Raw genomic sequence first — 26,741 nt, forward strand, 5'->3', positions numbered from 1 at the left:
TCTGCTTTATAACAAAGTGAATCAGTCATACATATACATCTGTTCCCACATCCCCTCCCTCATGCATCTCCCTCCCTCCCACCCTCCCCATCCCACCCCTCCAGGCGGTCACAAAGCACCGAGCTGATCTCCCTGTGCTCTGCGGCTGCTTCCCACTATCTATCTACCTTACGTTTGGTAGTGTATATATGTCCATGCCTCTCTTTCCCTTTGTCACAGCTTACCCTTCCCCTTCCCCATATCCTCAAGTCCATTCTCAAGTAGGTCTGTGTCTTTATTCCCGTTTTACCCCTAGGTTCTTCATGACATTTTTTTTTTTTAAATTCCATATATATGTGTTAGCATACGGTATTTGTCTTTCTCTTTCTGACTTACTTCACTCTGTATGACAGACTCTAGGTCTATCCACCTCATTACAAATAGCTCAGTTTCGTTTCTTTTTATGGCTGAGTAATATTCCATTGTATATATGTGCCACATCTTCTTTATCCATTCATCCGATGATGGACACTTAGGTTGTTTCCAGCTCCGGGCTATTGTGAATAGAGCTGCAATGAACATTTTGGTACATGTCTCTTTTTGAATTATGGTTTTCTCAGGGTATATGCCTAGTAGTGGGATTGCTGGGTCATATGGTAGTTCTATTTGTAGTTTTTTAAGGAACCTCCATACTGTTCTCCATAGTGGCTGTACCAATTCACATTCCCACCAGCAGTGCAAGAGTGTTCCCTTTTCTCCACACCCTCTCCAGCATTTATTGTTTCTAGATTTCTTGATGATGGCCATTCTGACTGGTGTGAGATGATATCTCATTGTAGTTTTGATTTGCATTTCTCTAATGATTAATGATGTTGAGCATTCTTTCATGTGTTTGTTGGCAGTCTGTATATCTTCTTTGGAGAAATGCCTATTTAAGTCTTCTGCCCATTTTTGGATTGGGTTGTTTGTTTTTTTGCTATTGAGCTGCATGAGCTGTTTATAAATTTTGGAGATTAATCCTTTGTCAGTTGCTTCATTTGCAAATATTTTCTCCCATTCTGAGGGTTGTCTTTTGGTCTTGTTTATGGTTTCCTTTGCTGTGCAAAAGCTTTGAAGTTTCATTAGGTCCCATTTGTTTATCTTTGTTTTTATTTCCATTTCTCTAGGAGGTGGGTCCAAAAGGATCTTGCTGTGATTTATGTCATAGAGTGTTCTACCTATGTTTTCCTCTAAGAGTTTGATAGTTTCTGGCCTTACATTTAGGTCTTTAATCCATTTTGAGCTTATTTTTGTGTATGGTGTTAGGGAATGATCTAATCTCATACTTTTACATGTCCCTGTCCAGTTTTCCCAGCACCACTTATTGAAGAGGCTGTCCTTTCTCCACTGTACATTCCTGCCTCCTTTATCAAAGATAAGTTGGCCATATGTGCGTGGGTTTATCTCTGGGCTTTCTATCCTGATCCACTGATCTATCTTTCTATTTTTATGCCAGTACCACACTGTCTTAATTACTGTAGCTTTGTAGTATAGTCTGAAGTCAGGGAGCCTGATTCCTCCAGCTCCGTTTTTCATTCTCAAGATTGCTTTGGCTATTCGGGGTCTTTTGTTTTTCCAAACAAATTTTGAAATTTTTTGTTCTACTTCTGTGAAAAATGCCAGTGGTAGTTTGATAGGGATTGCATTGAATCTGTAGATTGCTTTGGGTAGTAGAGTCATTTTCACAATATTGATTCTTCCAATCCAGGAGCATGGTATATCTCTCCATCTATTTATATCATCTTTCATTTCTTTCATCAGTGTCTTATAATTTTTTGCATACAGGTCTTTTGTCTCCTTAGGTAGGTTTATTCCTAGATATTTTATTCTTTTTGTTGCAATGGTAAATGGGAGTATTTTCTTGATTTCATTTTCAGATTTTTCATCATTAGTGTACAGGAATGCCAGAGATTTCTGTGCATTAATTTTGTATCCTGCTACTTTACCAAATTAATTGATTAGCTCTAGTAGTTTTTCGGTAGCATCTTTAGGATTCTCTATGTATAGTATCATGTCATCTGCAAACAGTGACAGCTTTACTTCTTCTTTTCCAATTTGGATTCCTTTTATTTCCTTTTCTTCTCTGATTGCTGTGGCTAAAACTTCCAAAACTATGTTGAATAAGAGTGGTGAGAGTGGGCAGCCTTGTCTTGTTCCTGATCTTAGTGGAAATGGTTTCAGTTTTTCACCATTGAGGACAATGTTGGCTGTGGGTTTCTCATATATGGCCTTTATTATGTTGAGGAAAGTTCCCTCTATGCCTACTTTCTGCAGGGTTTTTATCATAAATGGGTGTTGAATTTTGTCGAAAGCTTTCTCTGCATCTATTGAGATGATCATATGGTTTTTCTCCTTCAACTTGTTAATATGGTGTATCACATTGATTGATTTGCGTATATTGAAGAATCCTTGCATTCCTGGAATAAACCCCACTTGATCATGGTGTATGATCCTTTTAATGTGCTGTTGGATTCTGTTTGCTAGTATTTTGTTGAGGATTTTTGCATCTATGTTCATCAGTGATATTGGCCTGTAGTTTTCTTTCTTTGTGACATCCTTGCCTGGTTTTGGTATCAAGGTGATGGTGGCCTCGTAGAATGAGTTTGGGAGTGTTCCTTCCTCTGATATTGTTTGGAAGAGTTTGAGAAGGATGGGTGTTAGCTCTTCTCTAAATGTTTGATAGAATTTGCCTGTGAAGCCATCTGGTCCTGGGCTTTTGTTTGATGGAAGATTTTTAATCACAGTTTCAATTTCAGTGCTTGTGATTGGTCTATTCATATTTTCTATTTCTTCCTGAGTCAGTCTTGGTAGGTTGTGCATTTCTAAGAATTTGTCCATTTCTTCCAGGTTGTCCATTTTATTGGCATAGAGTTGCTTATAGTAATCTCTCATGATCTTTTGTATTTCTGCAGTGTCAGTTGTTACTTCTCCTTTTTCATTTCTAATTCTACTGATTTGAGTCTTCTCCCTTCTTTTCTTGATGAGTCTGGCTAATGGTTTGTCAATTTTGTTTATCTTCTCAAAGAACCAGCTTTTAGTTTGGTTGATCTTTGCTATCGTTTCCTTCATTTCTTTTTCATTTATTTCTGATCTGATCTTTATGATTTCTTTCCTTCTGCTAACTTTGGGGGTTTTTTGTTCTTCTTTCTCTAATTGCTTTAGGTGCAAGGTCAGGTTGTTTACTCGAAATGTTTCCTGTTTCTTAAGGTGGGATTGTATTGCTATAAACTTCCCCCTTAGAACTGCTTTTGCTGCGTCCCATAGGTTTTGGGTCGTCGTGTCTCCATTGTCATTTGTTTCTAAGTATTTCTTAATTTCCTCTTTGATTTCTTCAGTGATCACTTCATTATTGAGTAGTGTATTGTTTAGCCTCCATGTGTTTGTATTTTTTACAGATCTTTTCCTGTAATTGATGTCTAGTCTCATAGCATTGTGGTCGGAAAAGATACTTGATACAATTTCAATTTTCTTAAATTTACCAAGGCTTGATTTGTGACCCAAGATATGATCTATCCTGGAGAATGTTCCATGAGCACTTGAGAAAAATGTGTATTCTGTTGTTTTTGGGTGGAATGTCCTATAAATATCAATTAAGTCCATCTTGTTTAATGTATCATTTAAAGCTTGTGTTTCCTTATTTATTTTCATTTTGGATGATCTGTCCATTGGTGAAAGTGGGGTGTTAAAGTCCCCTACTATGATTGTGTTACTGTCGATTTCCCCTTTTATGGCTGTTAGTGTTTGCCTTATGTATTGAGGTGCTCCTATGTTGGGTGCATAAATATTTACAATTGTTATATCTTCTTCTTGGATCGATCCCTTTATCGTTATGTAGTGTCCTTCTTTGTCTCTTCTAATAGTCTTTATTTTAAAGTCTATTTTGTCTGATATAAGAATTGCTACTCCAGCTTTCTTTTGATTTCCATTTGCATGGAATATCTTTTTCCATCCCCTTACTTTCAATCTGTATGTGTCTCTAGGTCTGAAGTGGGTCTCTTGTAGACAGCATATATATGGGTCTTGTTTTTGTATCCATTCAGCCACTCTGTGTCTTTTGGTGGGAGCATTTAGTCCATTTACATTTAAGGTAATTATTGATATGTATGTTCCTATTCCCATTTCCTTAATGGCTTTGGGTTCGTTATTGTAGGTATAGTCCTTCTGTTGTGTTTCTTGCCTAGAGAAGTTCCTTTAGCATTTGTTGTAAAGCTGGTTTGGTGGTGCTGAACTCTCTCAGCTTTTGCTTGTCTGTAAACGTTTTAATTTCTCCATCAAATCTGAATGAGATCCTTGCTGGGTAGAGTAATCTTGGTTGCAGGTTTCTCTCCTTCATCACTTTAATTATGTCCTGCCACTCCCTTCTGGCTTGTAGAGTTTCTGCTGAGAGATCAGCTGTTAACCTGATGGGGATTCCCTTGTGTGTTATTTGTTGTTTTTCCCTTGCTGCTTTTAATATGATTTCTTTGTGTTTAATTTTTGACAGTTTGATTAATATGTGTCTTGGCGTATTTCTCCTTGGATTTATTCTGTATGGGACTCTCTGTGCCTCCTGGACTTGATTAACTATTTCCTTTCCCATATTAGGGAAGTTTTCAACTATAATCTCTTCAAATATTTTCTCAGTCCCTTTCTTTTTCTCTTCTTCTTCTGGAACCCCTATAATTCGAATGTTGGTGCGTTTAATGTTGTCCCAGAGGTCTCTGAGACTGTCCTCTGTTCTTTTCATTCTTTTTTCTTTATTTTTCTCTGCATCAGTTATTTCCACTATTTTATCTTCCACCTCACTTATCCGTTCTTCTGCCTCAGTTATTCTGCTATTGATCCCATCTAGAGTATTTTTCATTTCATTTATTGTGTTTTTAATCGATGCTTGATTCATCTTTAGTTCTTCTAGGTCCTTGTTAACTGTTTCTTGCATATTGTCTATTCTATTTCCAAGATTTTGGATCTGGGAAATAGAATCTTGGATCAGCTTTACTATCATTATTCTGAATTCTTTTTCAGGTAGACTGCCTATTACCTCTTCATTTGTTAGGTCTGGTAGGTTTTTATCTTGCTCCTTCACCTGCTGTGTGTTTTTCTGCTTTCTCATTTTGCTTATGTTACTGTGTTTGGGGTCTCCTTTTTGCAGGCTGCAGATTCGTAGTTCCCGTTGTTTTTGGTGTCTGTCCCCCGTGGCTAAGGTTGTTTCAGTAGGTTGTGTAGGCTTCCTGGTGGGGGGGACTAATGCCTGTGTTCTGGTGGTTGAAGCTCGATCTTATCTTTCTGGTGGACAGGTCCACGTCTGGTGGTGTGTTTTGGGGTGCCTGTGGCCTTATTATGTTTTTAGGTATCCTCTCTGCTAATGGGTGGGGTTGTGTTCCTGCCTTGCTAGTTGCTTGGCATAGGGTGACCAGCACCGTAGCTTGCTGGTCGTTGACTGAAGCTGGGTGCTGGTGTTGAGATGGAGATCCCTGGGAGATTTTCGCTGCTTGATATTATGTGGAGCTGGGAGGTCTCTTGTGGACCCGTGTCCTGAAGTTGGCTCTCCCACTTCAGAGGCACAGCACTAACTCCTGGCTGCAGCACCAATAGCCTTTCATCCACCCGGCTCAGAATAACAGTGAGAAAAAGTAGAAAGAAATAATTAGTAGAAGAAAGAAAGAGAGATTGAAAGAAAGGAAGAAGGGAAGGAAGGAAGGAAGGAAGAAAGAAAGAAAGGAGGGAGGGAGGAAGGATGGAAAGAAAGGAAAGAAAGGAGGGAGGGAGGGAGGAATGAAAGCAAAAGGAAGAGTGAATGGAAGAAGAGAGGGAGGGAGGGAGGAAGGAAAGAAAGAAAGAAAGACAGGAGGGAGGGAGGAAGGAAGGAAAGAAAAAGAAAGTGGAAAGGAGAAGGGTGGGAGGGAGGGAGGGATGGAGGAAAGAAAAAGAAAGAAGGAAAGGAGGAGCGGAGGGAGGGAGGGAGGAAGGGAAGGGAGGAAAAAAAGAAAGAGCAGGTAAAGTAAAATAGAATAAAGTATGAAATATAGTAGCGTTATTAAAATTAAAAAGTAATTATTGAAAAAAAACACGGACCGAAAGAACCCTGGGACATATGGTGGAAGCAAAGCTATACAGAGAGAATCTTACACAGAAGATTACACATACACATTCACAAAAAGAGAGCAGGGGGAAAAATCAAAAATCTTGCTCTCCAAGTCCACCTCCTCGATTTGGGATAATTCGTTGTAAAAAGAGGAAAAGGGCGAAAAGTCTGAAATCTTGCTAAGTCCACCTCCTTAATTTGAGATAATTCGTTGTAAAAAGAGGGAAAAAAAAGGGGGGAAAGTCTTAAATCTTGTCCTCAAGGTCCACTTCCTCAATTTGGGATGATTCGCTGTCCATTCATGCACTCCACAGACGCAGGGCACATCAAATGGACCGTGGAGCTTTAATCCGCTGCCTCGGAGGCTGCACAGAGAGATTTCCCTGTCTCTGCTCTCACAGCTCCCGGGTCTCAGCCTTGGACCGGGCCCCGCCTCTGCGCGTAGGTCGCCGGAGGGCGTCCGTTCTTCGCTCAGACAGGACGGGTTTAAAGGAGCCGCTGATTCGGTGGCTCTGGCTCACTCAGGCAGAGGGGAGGGAGGGGAATGCCCTCTCCTCGCGCACCAGGCAACAAAAGGGAAAAAAGTCTCTTGCCTCTCCGGCAGCTCCAGACCCTTTCCCCGGACTCCCTCCGGGCTAGCACTAACCCCTTCAGGCTCTCTTCCTGCCGCCAGCCCCAGTCCTCTCCCTGCGCTCCGACTGAAAGCCGATACCCGAGCCTCAGCTCCCAGCCCCGCCCTCTCTGGCGGCCGAGCAGACAAGCCTCTCGGGCTGGTGTGTGCCTGAGGGCACCGATCCTCTGTGCCAAAATCTCTCTGCTTTGCCCTCCACACCCCTGTTGCTGTGCTCTCCTCCGCTACTCCGAAGCTTTCCCCCTCCGCCACCTGCAGTCTCCACCCTCGAAGGGGCTTGTAGTGTGTAGAAACCTTCCCTCCTTCACGGCTCCCTCCCACTGGTGCAGGTCCCGTCCATATCCTATTGTCTCTGTTTATTCTTTTTTTCTTTTGACCTACCCAGGTATGTGGGGAGTTTCTTGCCTTTTGGGGGGTCTGAGGTCTTCTGTCAGCGTTCAGTAGGTGTTCTGTTGGAGTTGTTCCACGTGTAGATGAATTTCTGATGTATCTGTGGGGAGGAAGGTGATCTCCGCGTCTTACTCTTCCGCCATCTTCCTCCGGCTCCCTCTGTTGTGGCTCTTCTGAGTTTCTTCAGTGGGACTAACGTCAGGACCAATTTCCCGCCTCTGGCTCTGGCTCTGCCCTGCCAGCTCGTGGTTCTCCTTCCCTCTGTTGTGGCTCTTCTCAGTTTCTTCAGTGGGACTAACGTCAGGACCAATTTCCCGCCTCTGGCTCTGGCTCTGCCCTGCCAGCTCGTGGTTCTCCTTCCTGCAGTTCACTGCACTGGGTATCACCCAAAGAGCCCATCAGAGCTCTTTATAATTTCTTACACATCTCACCAGCACTGTAGTTCTTTAGTCATCAATGACGTCATCCAATTCCTCTCATTACTTTCTACGCCATCTTGGATCCCCGCCCTTGAGCTTTAACTTCTGAATCCGGCTGCCAACCAGATGGTCCACTTCATATCCCATGGGCCCCTTGGAATCAAGACGACCCAATTACAACCCTCCTAACAAACCAAGAATGTCAGCTCCATGGGGACAGGGACCTGGTTGGTCATTCACTGGTGTATCCCACCCTCTGGAACAGTGCCTGGCATATTAAATAGGGGCTCGTGTTGTCCTCTCTTGGCCCCTTACACATGTCCGTCCTCCTGAATTCCCTGCCTGAGTGAAAGGTGCACCATTCACCCACACTCACAAGCTAGGAATGGGATTGTCACCTGGGCTCCTTCCCCGCCCATGTTCCACACACCCAGTCAACCACAAGTCCCCAGAGGCAGCATTAGTCTCATGGTTGGGTCTTTGAAGCCAAACCGCCTGGCTGCTTCTTATCTAGGTCCTGTCACAAATGATGTGACCTTGAGTGAGCTTTTTAATCTTAGTCTCAGTTTCCAAATCTGTAAAATGGGTTTGATGTTGATGGCTCCTACCTCATAGTTACTGTCCGATTAGCTGAGTTAAAATATATAAAGAACTTAGAAGGGTGACTCACAGGCAGTAAGGACTTCATAAATCTTAGCTATTATTATCCCAACTGACCTTCAGTAACATCTTATGAATATAGTCACCCCTTCTCTCCCTGATCTCTGAGCTTGTTCCCTCCAATAGCTCGTCCATCCTGTAAGCCCTGAACTCTCTAAAATGATCACATGATCCCCTGCTCACCATACAGCCTTCCTCCTGGAGCTAACAGGACCTTCAATGAGCTCCCCCTGTTCATGCTCACGCCTCCTGCACTCCAGCCATTGTCCTCCGCAGACCTGCATGTGGCCACCTCTTATCACTCCTTCAAGAATAAACCGAAGTGTCATCTCTTCAAGGAAGCCCTCCTGGCTACTCTGTCCAAAATGTCCCTCTCCCTCCCCATCACTCCCCACCGCACTGCCCTGTTTGATTTCTGTCTAGCACTGACTAGCATTAGAAATCTCCATCTTCATCGGCGGGTCTATCTCCACCCTCCACTAGAATGTGAGCTGTCTAGGGTAGAGAGTCTCTCGTTTCACAAAGCACCTACTCTCTCGTTAACCCCCTCTACAACCCTAGTGCCTGGCCATGAGTCAGGTCCAGGACTTGGCCACGTTCTCCCACAGGCTGTGTTCACGCTGTCACGGCTTCCACAACCGCCTACACGTTGCCGCACTTCCTGCTTCCAGCCTTCTGTTCTAAGTTTAGACGCCACGGCTCCAAGGAAGCCATTCCATGGGTCAGATGCCCTTTCCTAGTGTCTCCCACTGATATCAGAGCTCAAAACTTAGATTTTTGCAACTGTTCCCTGTTAGATGGAGTCTTGGCACTGGAAGCTATGTTTTGTTGATGATCTTTTCCTCAGATTTTTAACAGTTCCTTGTAGATATAATCATCCAGTGATTGTTTATTGAAAGAATGAATGAACGGACAAATGAATAATTACCAAAGAGAACCAAATTCCCTCAGAGTGGACACAATTACCTGGAAATTAGGTGTAGAGGCACTTAGAAGAAAATGTGAGAGTAAATCTTTTAATTTGGGGTTAGGTGATGGTTTCTTAGATACGACATCTAAAGCTCAAAAACAAAAGAAAAACAGATGAACTGGTCTTCAAAATTAAAAACTTTTGTGCTTCAGAAAACACCATCAAGAAAGTGAAAAAGACAGCCCCAGAATGGGAGAAAATATCTGCAAAGCATATGTCTGATAAGGGACTTAAAACCAAGAATGTGTAAAGATCTTTTACAATTCAAGACAAAGACAAGTTACCAGGTTAAAAACGGAGCAAAGGATCTGAATGGTCATTTCTTGGAGAAGATATACAAATGCCAAAAAGCACAGGAAACGATGCTCAACATCGCTAGTCACTAGGGAAATGCAAATCAAAACTCAGACACCACTTCCCACCCACTAACATGGCTAAAATAAAGAGACAGGTGATAACAAGTGTTGGTAAAGATATGGAGATACTGGAACTCTCATTTGTTACTTGTGGAATTCTAAAATGACTGTAGCTGCTTTGGAAAACTGTTTTGCAGTTTCTCTGAAAATTGAGCAAAGTTACCATTGCTGAGTTATCCAGCAATTCCACTCCTCGTTATATATGAAAAAATATGAAAACATATATTCACACAAAAGCCTGAACACAAACATCCAGAGTAGCATTATTCATAATAGTCAAAAAGTAGAAACAACCCAAATGGCCACCAATTGATGAATAAGAAAAATGTAGCACATGCATACAATGGAATATTACTAGGCAATAAAAAGGAATGACGTACTGACACATGCTACAACATGGATGAACCTTGAAAACATTATGCTATGTAGGAGAAGCCAGTCACAAAAGACCAAATAGTACATGATCCTGTTGATATGAAATGTCCAGAATAAACACATCCATAAAAACAGAAAGTAGACTAGTGGTTGCCAGGGGATGGAGGGAGGGGGAAATGGGGAGTGACTACTAATACATATGGGTGTTTCTTTACAAGATGAAGAAAATGGTCTAATGTTAGATAGTGGTGATAGCTGCATAACTCTGACTGTACTAAAAACCACTTTTCAAGAGTGAATTTCATGGTATGTGATTTACATCCCAATGCTTACTTACTGGTCTGAGATTTGGAGTGATGGTCTGACCTACGAGTTTGGGAGAGGGATTGAGGACTGGTCTGTTCAGCTGTCTCTGAGCTTCTCTCCTTGGGGAACTGTGTTGTACAGTAAATCATTTGCCCAGGTGGGGAAGGCCTGCAGTTGTCCAGGTTGGCTCAGACTGTAAGTAAACCCAATTCATGAGGCCAAAAAAGAACCCACAATTGAAAGAACATCCCACAATTCAGGACTCACAGCAGTACAGGTGATATTTCATTCTCCAGGTGTAACTTCTGAGTCTTATTCTGCAATTGGCTCCTAACTCAGGAAGGTAAAAATGTTTCAAAGATAGAGGCCTCCAGTTCCCCAAATCAGCCAGAGGTGATGAGCCTCCACCCTATTCTCTGTTGTCCAGAGGTACATTAGCAAGAGTTACACAGATGTTAAGAACATATTTACGCCAAAATGAGTATCATAAACTGAAGATAATAAGAACTCATTCAGAAGAATCATGAAAGGAATAATTTTCTTAATATATGATTCAATGTTATTTAATTTTACATCTATATAACAACTGAAATAGTCTTTTTTTTTTTTTTTTTTTTTTTTTTTTTTTTTTTTTGCGGTACGCGGGCCCTCTCACTGTTGTGGCCTCTCTCGTTGTGGAGTACAGGCTCTGGACGCGCAGGCTCAGCGGCCATGGCTCACGGGCCCAGCCGCTCAGCGGCATGTGGTATCTTCCTGGACCGGGGCACGAACCCGTGTCCCCTGCATCGGCAGGCGGACCTTCAACCACTGCGCCACCAGGGAAGTCCTGAAATAGTCTTTTATACCAGTCCACCAGTTACATATGCATTTTGGGAGCACTGCTTTAAGCCCATGAGCAAAGGCTTCTACCTGAACAGGCAAGCTTGAGTACACATCTTCAAATACAATGGGGTCCACTTGGTTGGGTTCAAGCAACACAGACACTAGGTCTGTTCTAATTCAGACCAGATCACACTTTTTTAACCAAGAAGGAAGCAAGTGCACGCTTCACCTTCAGCACAGCCTGCAGATTTTGCTCATAATGAGCAATGCTCCTGCTGCCTCTGGTTTCCTTAACTGCTCCCCTGTTCCAGGCTGGGATGCAATAAATATGGTAATACAAAGAGGCAAAGATGATTAAACCCTAGCTTTCTCCCTGCTTTTCCTTTCTTATTTTGTCAGGAATGTGCCACAGCCCCTGTAAGGCAATCCAAGGTCTGTTTTTTATTAAAATATACAGGGACAGCTGAGTTGAAATAATCCTTAATTATTAAGGTTACAATGGAATTGCAGTTTTAGAAAAAGAAAGAGCCTGTGACAGCAACTCGAATGCTCAGTGAATCTGTTACACTGAGAGATGTAAATGGAACTCACTGCAGAAAACCACAGCAGCCCGAATGAGGGTTTTTCAGTGTGAGTTCTTGGTTTGGGGGAGGACAAGTGGCCTTGATAATGTGGGAAGAATCGAGGACAAGTCAGTATCATGTCAGAAAAGCTCTCCAGGGGAGAAGAACAGAGCAAATCAAAGGGCTCATGGTGTAGTAAAAGCAGCATGGATTCCAGGGTTGGCCGGAGCCAAGGCTGGAAACCCAGGAGCATCACTTATTCACCTGTGACCTTGAACAAGCTATTTAACCTCTCTGAGCCTCTGTTTCCTCATCCATTTGTGGGAGTAACGGCATCCACTGTACAGGGTTGGGATGAAGGTCAAATACAGTGACCTATCCTTGGCATCTGAACTATACGAATTAATTCTTTTTGGTTTTACATATACATGCGTGACTAAATAGCATAGATCTTTTACCTGTTCACAGATTCTACATGTCCTTGCTGTTTTTCTCCCTGAACTTTAGTGAGGTAAAATTGACAAATAAAAATTGTATATATTTAAGGTGTACATTAAATACTTTGAAAACATTAAAGGTGATATCTTTATACATGTATACATTGTGAAATCATCATCACAATCAAGCTAATTAACACATCCATTGCCTCACATAGTTACTATTTTCTTTTCTTTCCTCCATGCGATTTTCTTAAGTCTTACTAGAACACTAATGTCCAGGCCTTTAAAACCACTATTTATACTTAACACCTCAAAAATACATACCTGGGGGGGAATGAGGATGATAATGGAAATCACAGGAATAATAATAATGTCTACATGGTCACCCAAAATGATGAATGAAAATAAAACTCAGAAAATGATGCTCAAAATGGTAACTTTTCAAGAGCTCAGACTCTGAAGCTAGACTGACTGGGTCCAAACCCAGCCCTGCCCCTCCTCTCTGTGACCCTGAGCCTTGATTTCACATATGGATCCTCAGTCTCATCATCTATAAAATGGGGATACCAGTAACCACACCATGGAACTACATGAACATTCAATGCATTCATATCTGAAAAACACTCAGAACACAGCCTGATGTAGAATGAGAACTACCTTCCTATTTTGTTAAATAAATAAAATACATAAATGTTTCATATCGATTACCTCTTTTGATATTCACAACGGGGCTCTATGAGAGGTTGGGGAGCAAGGCAAAGCTCCAAGAAGTACAGTGACCTGCTGGGTCACCAGCTTATAGATGGAAAGTCCAGAATCAGAACCTACTTCTGGTTTCTTTTACTTAAATCCTAGGTTCCTCCCTTCAAAATCTGGAAACTGCTTCTATAACAAGTTTAAGCCTGAATAAGCAATAAGACAATTAGAGGCAGACACGGGTCACGAAGATGCTGTTTTATCCTCTCTGTTCTTGAGAGGCACAAGTAAAGCTAAAAAAAAAAAAAAAAAAAAAAAGACTGGTGCGTGTGCGCGCACACACACACACCCACACACACACACAAACCCCGGCTGTTTGACATGCAAAGTAAGGCAAATCACCCAGCTTCTTCCTGCCAACAGGGCTGTGGAGTAACAGTTAAGTAGATCACCCCAGCAAACGAATATTAAATGTTTACAAGCTGGTCCACCTTCCTGCCCAGGAGGTAAGCACTTAGTGACTAAGTGAATATATATACTTTTTCCTCTGCTCACTAAAAGCTCGGTTTCCTTGAAGAGCAGCTATACTTCCCAGTTTATCTGCAACTGGGATTGGAGTTACAAGCATCCCCCCAATTTTTCTTTAAGTAGTCTCCCATCTAGGTGACACAGACACATATTGTGTTATTTTCTACTGGGTAAACCTTTGTTCACATTTATTTTGTATTTATTTTTCTCATCCTTTTTTCTTCATCATAGAGGGTGTAGAGTAAGATGACCAAAAATATATATAAAGAGAAAACAAAACCAAGATCATCTGTATTTCTACCACCCCAGACACAATATACAAAAATTCCATTTTTCATGTATGTTTTGCTATTCTTTCACCCCCTGTATTTCAACCATGCATATGTGTATCTGTATGCATGCCACACATGTGTGCATGTATTTATATCGTGGAACGATGTTATGCATGAGTTTTTGAATTGTGTTGTCACTCGCCTTATATCATAAAATATCACTTGTCCATGTTATGACATACTTTTTACAACCAACTAAGAATATGGTTTACTATAAGAGGACATCACATTATTTAGACTTATTGTTTAAGTATTTGAATTTTTATGATTATAAGCAATATTTTGCAAAAACTTTTTTCTGTAATTAGGATTATCCTTTTAAGACAGACTCCCTAAAGCAGTCATAGGGTAAATGTCTTGGTCATAATACTATGAACTTTCTTTCTAAAAGGTTACAGCAATTTTTTAATGCAAGCATCAGCATATAAGAGTGCCCATAATACTTTTACTATCTTTTAAAATATAGTGTGCCCACTGTCATTAAGCAAATTTGATTTGATGTGACAAAGCAAACCTTAAATGAAATTTTGCTAAAAATCTTGTCTGGAAAATAAATCTAATTACTGTAATTAACAGTGAAAGCCAAAAGAAGCATCCTGCACCACTATATTATTAACATTAAGAAGGTACTCCATTTGTCAAAGTATTTTATAATCAAGTATTAGTTAATCCTCATAGCGTGCTTCGGAAACAATGAAGCTATTTATAGCTGGACCTTCTGGGCTGAATGTCTTTCAAAGGTCCTTTTGTCTTGATATCTCAAATCATTATCACCGGCATATCAATTCACAGAATAATTCTCATTTGTAGAATTTCAAGGATGGGAGGGACTTAATTGGCTATTCGGTCCAAAGAGATCAAGTAGTCACTGATGTGGGGTGTAGAATGTTCATACCACATACTGAGAATTTGCTTTCTTCTCAAGTCCCCATGCCTCCATGAAAGTATGGCATGCCATCAGCAGCTGATAATAAAACTACTGCTATTTTTAAAAATATATTTATTATTTTATTTATTTATTTTTGGCTGCGTTGGGTCTTCATTGCTGCGCACAAGCTTTCTCTAGTTGCGGTGAGCAGGGGCTACTCTTCGTTGCGGTGCGCGGGCTTCTCATTGCAGTGGCTTCTCTCGTTGTGGAGCGTGGGCTCTAGGTGCACGGGCTGCAGTAGTTGTGGCACGTGGACTCAGTAGTTGAGGCGCATGGGCTTAGTTGCTCCGTGGCATGTGGGAATCTTCCTGGATCAGGGCTCGAACCCATGTCCCCTGCATTGGCAGGCGGATTCTTAACCACTGCGCCACCAGGGAAGCCCACTACTGCTATTTTTAAATTTAACATCTTTGTGCTTCAGCTACTGTAGAAGTAAAAGCTTATACTCAATAGGATTCTTACGATTTCAACAACTATTGGAATTATTTAGGTTTTATGACCTTAAATGTGCCATAATTGAGAAAGAGCATGACTACCTGAAATCATGCAAATACTCTTCTCTAAAGAGTGGGCTTTCTTTTTCAAACAGGGAGGGACCCGAGTTCTTTAGCGGAGACCAGGAATAAACACATAAAGGCTGAGAACCACTCATCTGATTCAATGCTTAGCCTACATAATGCCTGGTTTCAAGGGGCAGATGAAGGCTGCAGAACCATGAGTCTCAAAAATGCACAGAAGCCATGGTGTTGGGAAAGGGCCCCTCTTCATTCGGCATTCCCATCTCCTCCTCAGATGTACAACTGAAATCACAGTGGCAACCGGACAGAGCTACAAGGAGAACCTGAGCACCCCTAGCAGTAACTGATCCTGTAATGTATTTGTTGGTTGTTCACCTCTCCCTGCTCCAGAAGGCAGTGAATCTCATGTTTTGCTAACCTGCCAGCTGACTGCAGGAACGTTGGGGGCCCAGCAAGAACCAGCCACGTGAGTTCAGTACAAACAGCTAAGCTAAGAAATGTTGTTTTCAACCAAGTCAGTTTTGGGATGAACTGATTCCTGGCAAAAGCTATTAACTGATACACAAACTAAAGTCTCAAGAGCTAGATGATGTGCTGACATCACTGAGCTATACGGCGGCCTGAATGTGAAATCGAACTAAATCTGGGCTGGTTGGTAACTGGCTGAATTAACACTCTTCAGGTTATTTATTTATTTATTTATTTTGCGGTACGCGGGCCTCTCACCGTTGTGGCCTCTCCCGTTGTGGAGCGCAGGCTCTGGACGCGCAGGCTCAGTGGCCATGGCTCACGGGCCCAGCCGCTCTGCGGCATGTGGGATCTTCCTTGACCGGGGCACGAACCTGCGTCCCCTGCATTGGCAGGCAGACTCTCAACCACTGCGCCACCAGGGAAGCCCCAGGTTATTTATTAATGCAGTCTCCTAGGTTCACTTATTAAACAAGTCAACACTTACTGAGCATATAATACATGTTAAGTACTTTGCTGAGATACTGGGAAAACAGGAAAAATAAGGTACAGTGTTTGTCTCCAGAAGCCCCAGATTCTACTACAGAAGATATAACATGAATATATAAATAAATTACAATGTAATAAATATAATGATAGAAAGATACACAGGGTATTATGGGCTGGTAGAACGGGAGCCCCGACCCAGGCTTCTGGTTAGAAATGATGCCTACACAAAGGCTTCAAGGATAAAAGGAGTTTGCCAGACTGGGGTGGCAGGGAGAGGCAGGGGGAGGGGAGAAATGGGCAGAGAGAGCAGCAAGAGGAAAACAACAGGCAGGGCGTACCTTGGAGAGGGTGGGGACCTATGAGCAAATCAGTGCTGCTGGAGCATGAAAAAACAGCGAGGAGGAGAAAGAGAACACTGCTGAGAATGACATCACATTCCGGATGGTCTGTGTGCCACAGAGATTCAATTCTCTTCCCTCGACAAGGAGAAGCTAAGGAAAGGTTTTAGGAAATCAGATTTGCATGTCTGAAATATCATTCTGACATTAGGGAGGATGGGTCAGGGAGACAGAAAGCACAGCTGAGAGTACATGTAGACATGAACTATGACAGTCACAGTGGGGATGGAGGGGAAGGGGTGGAAATGAAAATTACTTAGGACGGAGGGCCTCAAGGCATCAGTGATAGACGGGCTGGTTGGGGGACTGAGAGAGGAAGTGGACACAAGATGAATCCCACTTTCCTGCAGGGTGGGTATGTCTTGGGTGTCCACCATCTCTCCCATCTCCATGTATGCTGTTGACAGATTTGGGTGTAAAACTCTACATTGATCACTGTTCCGTTAAACTGTGGGAGCTCTTCATGACTGTTCCTACTGCTAAGACCCTTCTGGATCCTGCCGTGGTTATCTGATACATTTCCATGCTGTTCGCTGCAGCTATGGATGAGCTTCATCCAAACCCTCGGTAAGAAAGAATGTTAGAGCAGAGCCCAAGGACACTGGCTGGAGCTGTAGGCCCAATTCTGGATACACTCTGCACATAACTAGATATCCATCAAAATAGTGAGGGGACGGAAGAAAAGTGCCATGAAAAAGGATTCTAAAAGCAAATGGCAGGCATTTAACTGGGAGAACAGAGGACTCAGGAGGGACTGTCGTTTCCAGGTGGAAGAGGAATCCATCCTGTGTATGACTGTCTCCATGGTGATGCACTAGCACCAATGGACTTCATCACACAATCTACCAGTTGGAAAAGTTCAGTGTGATATAAGGCAGGACTGTCTAATGGTCAGAAACACCCGGAGGTGGGATGGGCTACACTGGAATAGAATAAGCATCCTGTATTAGCTTGCTAGAACTGCCAGAACAAAACGCCACAAACTGTGTGCCTTAAACAACTGGAATTTATTTTCTCTAGTTCTGAAGGCTAGGAGTCCAAAATCAAGGTGTCAGCAGGTTGGTTTCTTCTCACGTTTCTCCCCCTGGCTTGTAAATAGCTATCCCTCTGTCTTAATCTTCTCTTCTTATAAAAACCGCAGTCATCCTGGATTAGGGCCTACCTATATGACCTCATTTTAACTTAATTACCTCTTGAAAGGCCCTGTCTCCAAATACAATCACATTCTGACATCCTGGAGTTTAGGATTCAAACAGATAAAATTTAGGGGGACACAATTCAGTCCATAAGACAACTTGTCAACAGGGAAGTGTAAATGGAGGTATGATGACTGTCAGGCAGGGGAAGGCAATGAAGAAACTGAAGTAGCAAATCTGGAGTGTGCTTGAAGGTCCCTTAAGGTCTAAGAGCTACAATTCTAAACATTGAGAGAGGACACCTCATCACTGCTGTTAAACATTATTATTATTATTATTTTTGCTGTACGCGGGCCTCTCACTGTTGTGGCCTCTCCCGTTGAGAAGCACAGGCTCCGGATGCGCAGGCTCAGCGGCCATGGCCCACGGGCCCAGCCGCTCCGCGGCATGTGGGATCTTCCCGGACCAGGGCACGAACCCGTGTCCCCTGCATCAGCAGGCGGACTCTCAACCACTGCGCCACCAGGGAAGCCCTGTTAAACATTATTAACATGATAATCTCCCCCAGGGTTTCAGACAATAATTACATTTTCATGGCAGCTTAAATGATTGATGAGAAATGTTGCTTTTATTTAACCCTTCCTGGAGGAAAGGCACAAGCTGGCAGCTACACATGTGAGCCCGCAGAGGACAACGGTCACGCTTACCTGTGAAACAGGACAGACTTCACCAAGGTGACAACATCCCGGCTGGCATTGTATCCGGCACAGACAATGGCAACGTGGATTGTCTGGGAAGCAAAGAAAGCAGGGGAGCAGTTAGATGGAGGAAGAGGACTTTCCTGGCGCTTTGGACCACACGAAAAAGTGCCCTTATTTCTTGCTGGGATCATTGAGACACAAAAAGCACTGGCGGCAGCTGTGAAGAATAACTCGAGACAGTTTTATTAAGGCCTTTTTAATCGGTTTATGGAGCTATCATCATTTGGAAACCATTAAGGCTCTTTTCAATTACATTTTGGGGATGAGAGAAATGGCAATTGGCTTGAATAGGTAAACAGTGAGTCCCGGGCCCCCATGCCTGCAGACAGTGACAATTGGTAAAAAGAGAAGAGAAAGTAATATGCCCTGAAAGGATGAACTGACAATCGGGGATCTCAGACAGAGACGTGGTGGCTCAGAGTTTGGGAAACGTCCTCACAAGATGTCTCAGGTCAGGGGTAACCTGATAATAGAGCAAAGGGACCAACAAACACCTATGGGCCCCAGTCTGTCCATTAACCAATCACTGTAACATGAGGGGCACGACACGTGTCCTGCACGATCTCACAGAAGGGAACTATGCCACGTGCAGAAATACAGCACACTGCAGTCCACTCATAACAAAAACATCCTCAAGAGCTAAGCTTCCCAAATGGGGTGACTTGGCACCTTGGTGTGCCGTGAAATGAATTACAGGCAACGAACACGCTCATCTCTTCAAGTGAGACCTCCAGGCTACCAGGCAGGGCTACCCCTCAGGCTTGGCTGCCCTCTGCTGCCAGCAATTTTTCCTATTCACCTCCTCGTACCATACAATTATCATCCTCTGTGGGAGCCACACTTGACAAAGACTGGAAAGTTGCCCAGCCTCTCTCAGAACAGCTGGAAGAAACGGGGGTTCCTGCCTCTCCATGTTGTCCTTTTACCAAAGCACAGCCTCCCTCGAATTGAAACCTGCGTACTAATACTCACTCCAGCCCTGTTCTGTCCTGGGAGTATGGCAGAACCAATATGTTCCCCAGGGCACCCAATACTGAAATTTGAGGGAGAGGTCTTGATAGGTGCCTCTTTGTTTTCAGAACCACACACATGGCCCTTCCTCCCAGGGCATGGCTCCAGACGCCCTGCTATCCTCATGAGCCACTTCCAACTGCAGTGCAGTTCTGACGTCCTGGTCACTGCCACACAGGCTTCCCCAGACCTACTTTCAGCACCGTGCCTCCTGACATCACCAAGGGAAGTTTAACCATCTCAAGGATAAACCAGCCAAGAGCCTGGAATGCACTTCCAAGACCTCTTCAACTCCAGGGAACGTCACTGCACCTTGGCCTCCCACTCTCAATGCCAGGAGCTGAAGCTCAGCTTCATCCAGATCCTCGTTTCGAGAAATCCTGAAATCACGGGTTCACCCGCAGCTGCGGGATTCTCAGAGCCTCTCACCCCTGCTCCTGCCCCTCTCCCCGTCCCAAAGAACCCCATTTCGCCCTGTGTGTCAGGCCCTCCCCTGCCTGACCCATCTACTGTGCCCTTGGCTCCATGACATGTTCAACCCCACACCCAATACACAAACCCCGACTCCTGGATCAGGGCTACAGGGTCCCTCCTCCAGACTTATACCTGGGGATCAAGAAGGAGGATGAGGGAAGATAAAAGAGACGAATAATCACCGCACTAAGAGCTAATATTTATTGAGCAAATTATTACATTCCAGGTACTGTACTTAGCACAAAGATTGCCAGATTTAGTTGTACAAGGCAGGTACAGTGTTACTATTTCAGTATTATAGATCAGGAAACAGGCTGAGAGATGGGATTTGAATTCTGCAAAAGAGATTCTTCACCCCGCTGGTGGTACATCAGCAACATCCAAAAGATTTTAAAAATACACCCTGTGCCCCAGCCCCATCTCAGACCAATTAACAATCTCTTATGCTCAAGATCTTAAAATACCCTGCTGGGAGGTGGTGGTTCTCAACAGGGGCTAATTCACTCCCCTCTGCCTCCCTCAGAACGGGCGTCCATGTCTGGACTCATTTTGGGTTGTCACTCCTGGGGGTGTGCAGGGCTACTGGCATCCGGTGGGTGGCGGCCAGGGATGCTGCTCAACATCCTACAAGGCACAGGAGGCATTCCACCAAAACAATGATGCTGTGCAAGAGGTCCAGGTTTTCAGGATGGGGAGGGGGTGGGGGAGGCTAAGATCTCACGGGGCCCCAAAGCCACCTTTCTCAAACTCATTTCTGCACGTCTCAACTTCTCCACCTGTAAAATGATGACAGCCCCGCTTATCTCCGGATAATATCTCCAAAAGACTCGGAATCAAAGCCTGTAATGTGGATGCAACTGTCACTGTTTAAATCATGAAGGAAACGGATAGGGAAACGCCTGCACATGGGAGACATAACCAAGGCGGGGATGAGAATGGGTAAAAAGCAAGCTGAATCAGGCTCTTTGGAATTGCAAATATTTAAACACCTGGCCTCCGAGATATCAAACTTTGTCTTGGCTTCAGGGTTCAGGGCCGTTTTCAAATGGGCCCATTAAATGTAAGCACGAGCATGCACATTCTCAAACATTTTACATAATTTTCCAATCTCTTTAGTTTCATCCAGTACACCTGCCACCATGAATAAATTCATCCTCTGGAGCCGCTGCGGCAGAGCCCTGCTACCCAGGCAAGCAGAAAATTGGAGTGTCACGAACACGCGCTTGGAAGAGTTTGGGGTGGTCCCAAATTTTCTGGGTGCAGAAGCGAAGGGCAGGAGTGAGGCAGGGCTTGGGGTAGGAGTGGAGAAAGTCTGGGAACAGGGATGAAGGTTCCTTGAAAGCGCAGGGGTGCACACATGGCCTTACCATGAGAACTTTCTGGTCTGAAGCTATGAAGTCCAGGTTTTCAAGTTTCTCAATGTGGTGGCTTAAAGAGGGTCACAGATACATGGACGTTCCAACTCCCAAAGGGAAGGTCTAAACTTCAGATTCTGTGACCACTGGTCCACTTCTGCCCTATACTTGGTAGATGTCATACTTGCTTTATTGGTCAAAAAGTCTGCAAGTAGTGTGATGATGCTCTTCTTTGCTCCTCTAGACTCACTCCCTGCCCTTCTCCAACTGGCTCTGTGCCACAAGAGCCTTAATTTTTTAGACCGAATTAACTGGGTTCCTCCTGCTTCTGGTTCCTGGTTGAGTTTGGTCAATGGGAGACCCTAGCGGGAGTCCAAAGGCCCCCCTCTTTATGTCCACTTCTTGCTGGGCTCCACAGGGCCTCCTGCCTGCACCTCTCGGGCCCAGGGGTTGTAGGGACTCCCTCGTGGGAGCTGTACCACCCTCGCTGGTTCCCCTTAACCCTGCATTAAACCCTCTCCACCTCTTTTGTGAGTGTCCCCGTTTCCTGCCAAGACCAGACCAAATTCCAGTGATCCTTTCTCAGCACCCCATTTGTCCTGGTGGCTGGAAGGGAACCACAGATCATTTTGGAGCATCCATAGATATATCACCAATCCATAAAATAAAACAAGGCAGGAGAGCATCAATATAACAAACTTGAGAATGGATCAATTGTAGTTATAAATTTTAAGGCACTCTGGAATTCCCTGGCAGTCCAGCGGTTAGGACTCAGTGTTTTCACTGCCGGGGCCGGGGTTTGATCCCTGGTTAGGGAACTAAGATCCCACAAGTTGTGTGGCACGGCCAAAAAAAAAAAAAAAAAAATTTACTTAAAACAAAATTTTAAGGCTCTATACAAAATTCTCAGACACAGGGACCACAAAGCTCTTTCTAAGGAAGCCAGTAAAGCTTCCTGCTCACTTACAGTGCTGCAAGCTGCACCCAAAGATACAGGTTAGAGCGCCAGAGCTAGGCTCTCATTGCTGATGCCACTGGGGTCAAGTGAGTGACCTTTACTTTTAGGGCCTGCAGGAAGAATGCAGACATGACCGGAGTGTTTTTGGAGACTGATGTGCCAGGCACTGTGCTGGGCTCAAAGGATCGAAACGTCAATCAGCCTTCATCCCCCGGGTCAAGTGAAGAGAGAGAAAGAGCCAACCAGACAACCCCAGCGGGGACTGCAGAGGCTTCGGTGGTGGCAAGCTCGGCGTCCCTGCCCCCAGAGTAGCCAGCAGCACCCCAGACCGAGCAGAGGCAGGGAGAGCTTCCAGGAAGAGAGGGCATTCTAGTAATGAGACCAGGGCAATATTCACGGCTGCTCTTCAGGGTTAGCAGGGATTTATAACTGGGTGTTTGCCCGTCTCCATGTAACCTGAAAGAGAACTGCCTTCCAACAGGAAAAAATCCCCATAGGGCTGTTTTCTCATACAGGCATGCGAGAGAAAAATAACCACTGTCCCCAAAGAAATTCACACCAAACCAAGGGAGGGAAGACAAACTGTGGCCCCGGCAGAAGTAATCAACACTCCAGCCAGCCATGTGTCCACCAGCGACCCCATGAGCAGCGACCCTGAAGGCCAGGCATTCTGCCTGGGGGCACAACGTAGTGAAAGCATCTCGTAACCGGTAGCCTTTGGGAATGGGAGGGGAAACCTATTTAAACGCTGGCATATGTGCGGAGGGGCTGGGGGGAGTCAGGCTCGGCCCGGATTCTGGACTGCAGCTGCTGGAACAGGGGGTGGAGAGGCAGGACCTCCCAGAGGACAGATGCTCCCATGGCAGCCAGGGAGAGGCACACAGCTGGCGACAGAGGCAGGAGCCAGTTAGCTGGGAAAACCCAACGAGAGTGAAGAGACCTGGGTCTGAGCCATAACTTCAAAGCTGAGTTGCTGTGTGACCTTGGAGCAGTCGCTTAACACCCCTGGGCCTCACTGGCCCACCTGTAAAATGTAGATCAAACTGGACACTCCACTGTGTAGCTGGGGGGATCAGACAAGTAAGTGCAAGTAGGTGCACTATTGAACTGATGTTCGTTCATGTGACCGACTGCACACACAGCATAACGAGAAGGTGTTCATCTTCCCCTGGCTTTAACCTCCTCGTCTGTAAAACGGGGACATAATACTACTTACCCTCAAGGGGTTGCTGAGGGTAAGTGGTCCTCAAAGTCTAACGTGCATCAGACCCGCTGGAGGGCTTGCTAACACAGAGCGCTGGGCCCCTCCTCCTGAGTTCCCCATTCAGGAGGTTCAGAGCAGCGGCCTGAGGATCCCCCGAATCCAGGTGACGCCGATACTGCTGGTCCAGGGACTCCGCCTGAGAACTGCTCTGTGTGTAAAGCACTTTGAAGAGTGTCTCCGGTTAAACACTCCACAGATGTCAGCTGGGATTAGGTTGGGAGAGGAGGAGGGGTCTTCGCAGAATCTGTTTCCAATACTCCGAGAAGGAGGAAGCACCCCCCGCCCCCAACCCACTTCTACAAGACAAGCAGAGGCAGTGCTCCCGGACAGCCACCTCATTCTCCCACCGCCTTGGAATTTATGACTCTTCCAGGGTGATGAAAAGGCCAGGGGAGGAGAACACAGGACGCAGCTTCTCCTGCGCAAAAGCAAAGCCCTGGAAATCAGGACAGTGGCGCAGCTCTGTCTCTGGCCACCTGGGTGCCCTTGGGCAAACGACCTAACCTCTCTGATCCTCGGTGACTCCTTTATAAAAAGAGGGATTTAGAAGTTCTATATACAGAGCTTTCCTAATACCCAGGATTTTCCAAAATTCAAGAGGAAGGAAGTGAGACAGAGGAGATGAGTAACTGGTACGAGGCCCCTCGCCTCAGCCAGTCAGCGGCAAAGGGGTTGAAGAACTCAGACTCCTGCCACTCAACCCACACAACGCGCCTCAGTAACACACACATGTTAACTATTACATTTAAAAAAATATATTGCTAACATGCCACCTAAAATAATCTTACAAACGGCCCAGGCTCTGCTCTCTTGGGAAACCACTGACCGAATTTTGTCTATTCACTCAAAATACTGATCCACCGACCCAGAAGACAAAATTATTTCCACCCTGTAGAAAAGAGAAGGAGACCCCTTCCAACCATAATGGAAGCCAAGTCATCAGGGGCTGCGCAAGGGGGCAGGTGGAACGCAGGGCCTACAGGGCCCGGTGAGAGGACGGGATGGGCCAAACCTCCAGGGCGTGGTGACTGCGTCCTCTGTGGCCAAGGCCCAATAAATGGACAACAAGGGAATGATCTCCCAGCATCCCCACCGGCATATTCCTGGTCTGCTTTAGGGTGGGTTTTCTTGTGTTATGAAGAGCATCATAAGCTGAGGAATCAGAAACCCAAGTGTTTCATAGAAGACATGTGAAAGGGTGAGACTGATTTTTGGGTGGGTCAAGAAGAGTTTAATTATTAGGGTAAACCCATGCCTGGGGCAGGTGGGTTGTCTAAATATAGCCCCATACCCAGCACAGTTGACATGCATCACAATCCCATCTATGGGGCCAATGGATGACCAGCCTGACTCCAAAAGCCTACACACCTTTGCCAAGTACTCAATCATAATACAAGCATGGACTGAGCACCTACTATGTACCAGGCTCAATTGTAGCTGCTGGGGATACAGCAGCAAGTGAAGGAGACTGAATCCTTGCCCCCCCATCACGGGAGCTGGCGTTCCCCTTGAGGGGACACAGAAATAAACAAACAAAGGCACATATAATTAAACTATATAGAATGCTAGACGATGAGGAGTCTAGGAAGAAAAATTAAGCAGGGGAGGAAGAAGGCATGTGGATGGGCGGCTGGTGAGTAGGGCTAAGATTTTAAAGTGGGGTTGTCTGGACAACTCTCTCTGAGAAGGTGACACTGGAGCAAAAATCTGACGTAGATCAGGGAATGAGGCCTCTGGGTGTCCAGGCAGAGTGTCCCAGGCAGCGGAAACAACCCTGAGATACCAGACAGCCGCCTGTGGAACAGGGAGCTGTGGAAAGGCAGCCTGGGAAAGACGGCAGGGAGGAAAGCTGAAGTGCGTGAGGCAGCTCTTCTAGAGCTCCCAGGCACCCTTAAGAACTCGGCTTTTCCTCTGTGTGAGGAGAGAAGCTACTGGAGGGTTCAAAGCCGAGAAACAGCACAATCTGACTTAAATTTTAAAAGGGTCACTCTAGCTGCCAGTTAAGAACAGATGCTCTGAGTGTGCACATACCTGGGGGGGGAGGTGAGCAAACAAGGAAGGTGGGAGCAGGGAGAACAGTCAGGAAGCTACTGCAATAACCCACGTGCGGTGGACTCCGTGATACGCTGCCTAAGGCCCCTTTCATGAGGTGTGCGTTGCCCCACTTGCTAGGAACAGCCTCCTTGCCAAGAGCTGCCTTTTTGAGGGTCGGCCCCTTCCTGGGCTGGCTGCAGCCAATGACCCTCCCACAGCATCCTCAGTGGCTGGCCCCATGGACACGACTTCATAGATGGTCAGCACGTGAAACTCCATCTCTGGATGTGCTTCACAGCACATGAAGCTGGAAATGAAACGGGCCAGGGAGGTAGTGGTAGGGGTGAGAAAGGGCCAGACGGCATCCTAGTCCAAAGTCCTTCCTGACCAGTTCACAGTCGGCTTCTCCAGTGGACAGAGCAGGCAGGCTATCACACACATTAAGATTCACAACCTCTGGCAAGGACGTGGAGAGACCGGAACCCGTGTGCATTGTTGCTGGGAATGTAAAATGGCGCAGTCACTAAAGACAAGAGTATGGCAGTTCCTGGAATAATTAGAAACAGCATTCCCATATGATCCAGCAATCCCACTTCTTGGTATATAACCGAAAGAATAGGAAGCAGGACCTCAGCAACATATTTGCACACCCTCGTTCCCAGCAGCTCTATTCACAACAGCCAAGAGGTGTCAGTAACCCAAGTGTCCATTGTCAGAGGAACAGATAAACAAAATGTGGTCTATCTGTACAATGAATTATTATTCAGCCTTCAAAAGGAAGAAAATCCTGTCACGTTACAACATGGGGTACTTTGTGGACGTTATGTTAAGTGAAGTAAGCCAGTCAAAAAGATAAATACTCTATGATCCCACTTATAAGAGGTATCTAAAGTAGACCAATCACAGAAACAGAAAGTAGAATGATGGTCGCCAGGGGCTGGAGAGAAGCAGAAATGGAAAGTCTCTGCTCACTGGGAACAGAGTCTCAGTTTTGAAAAAGTTCTGGAAATCTGTTGCACAACAATGTGGATATACTAAACACAACTGAACCGTGCACTTGAAAATGGTTAAGAAGAGAAATTTCATGTTTTGAGGGTTTTTTTTTAAACCAAAATTAAAAGAAAAATTACAACCTGGCTCTGCACTACATGGTCTCACTAAACCTAAGTTTCCCTATCTATAAAATTAGGATGATTGGGCTTCCCTGGTGGCGCAGTGGTTGAGAGTCCGCCTGCCGATGCAGGGGACACGGGTTCGTGCCCTGGTCCGGGAAGATCCCACATGCTGCGGAGTGGCTGGGCCCGTGAACCATGGCCG

General features: G+C 45.0%; 1 protein-coding gene across 4 annotated transcripts in view; it reads right to left on the reverse strand.

The window, feature by feature from the left end:
- LARGE1 (LARGE xylosyl- and glucuronyltransferase 1) overlaps nt 1-26,741 on the reverse strand; it is a gene marked incomplete at its 5' end in the record, with an annotated part of 449,451 nt that overhangs the window by 284,772 nt on the left and 137,938 nt on the right. For all 4 annotated transcript variants that reach the window (XM_079714495.1, XM_079714492.1, XM_079714494.1 and 1 more), the window contains one exon: nt 18,275-18,357. In XM_079714495.1, the coding sequence (XP_079570621.1) occupies nt 18,275-18,357 (83 nt within the window). The remainder of the gene's footprint in view (nt 1-18,274; nt 18,358-26,741) is intronic.

The sequence above is a fragment of the Hyperoodon ampullatus genome, assembly GCF_949752795.1.
Source record: "Hyperoodon ampullatus genome assembly, chromosome: 11".
NCBI lineage: Eukaryota > Metazoa > Chordata > Mammalia > Artiodactyla > Ziphiidae > Hyperoodon > Hyperoodon ampullatus.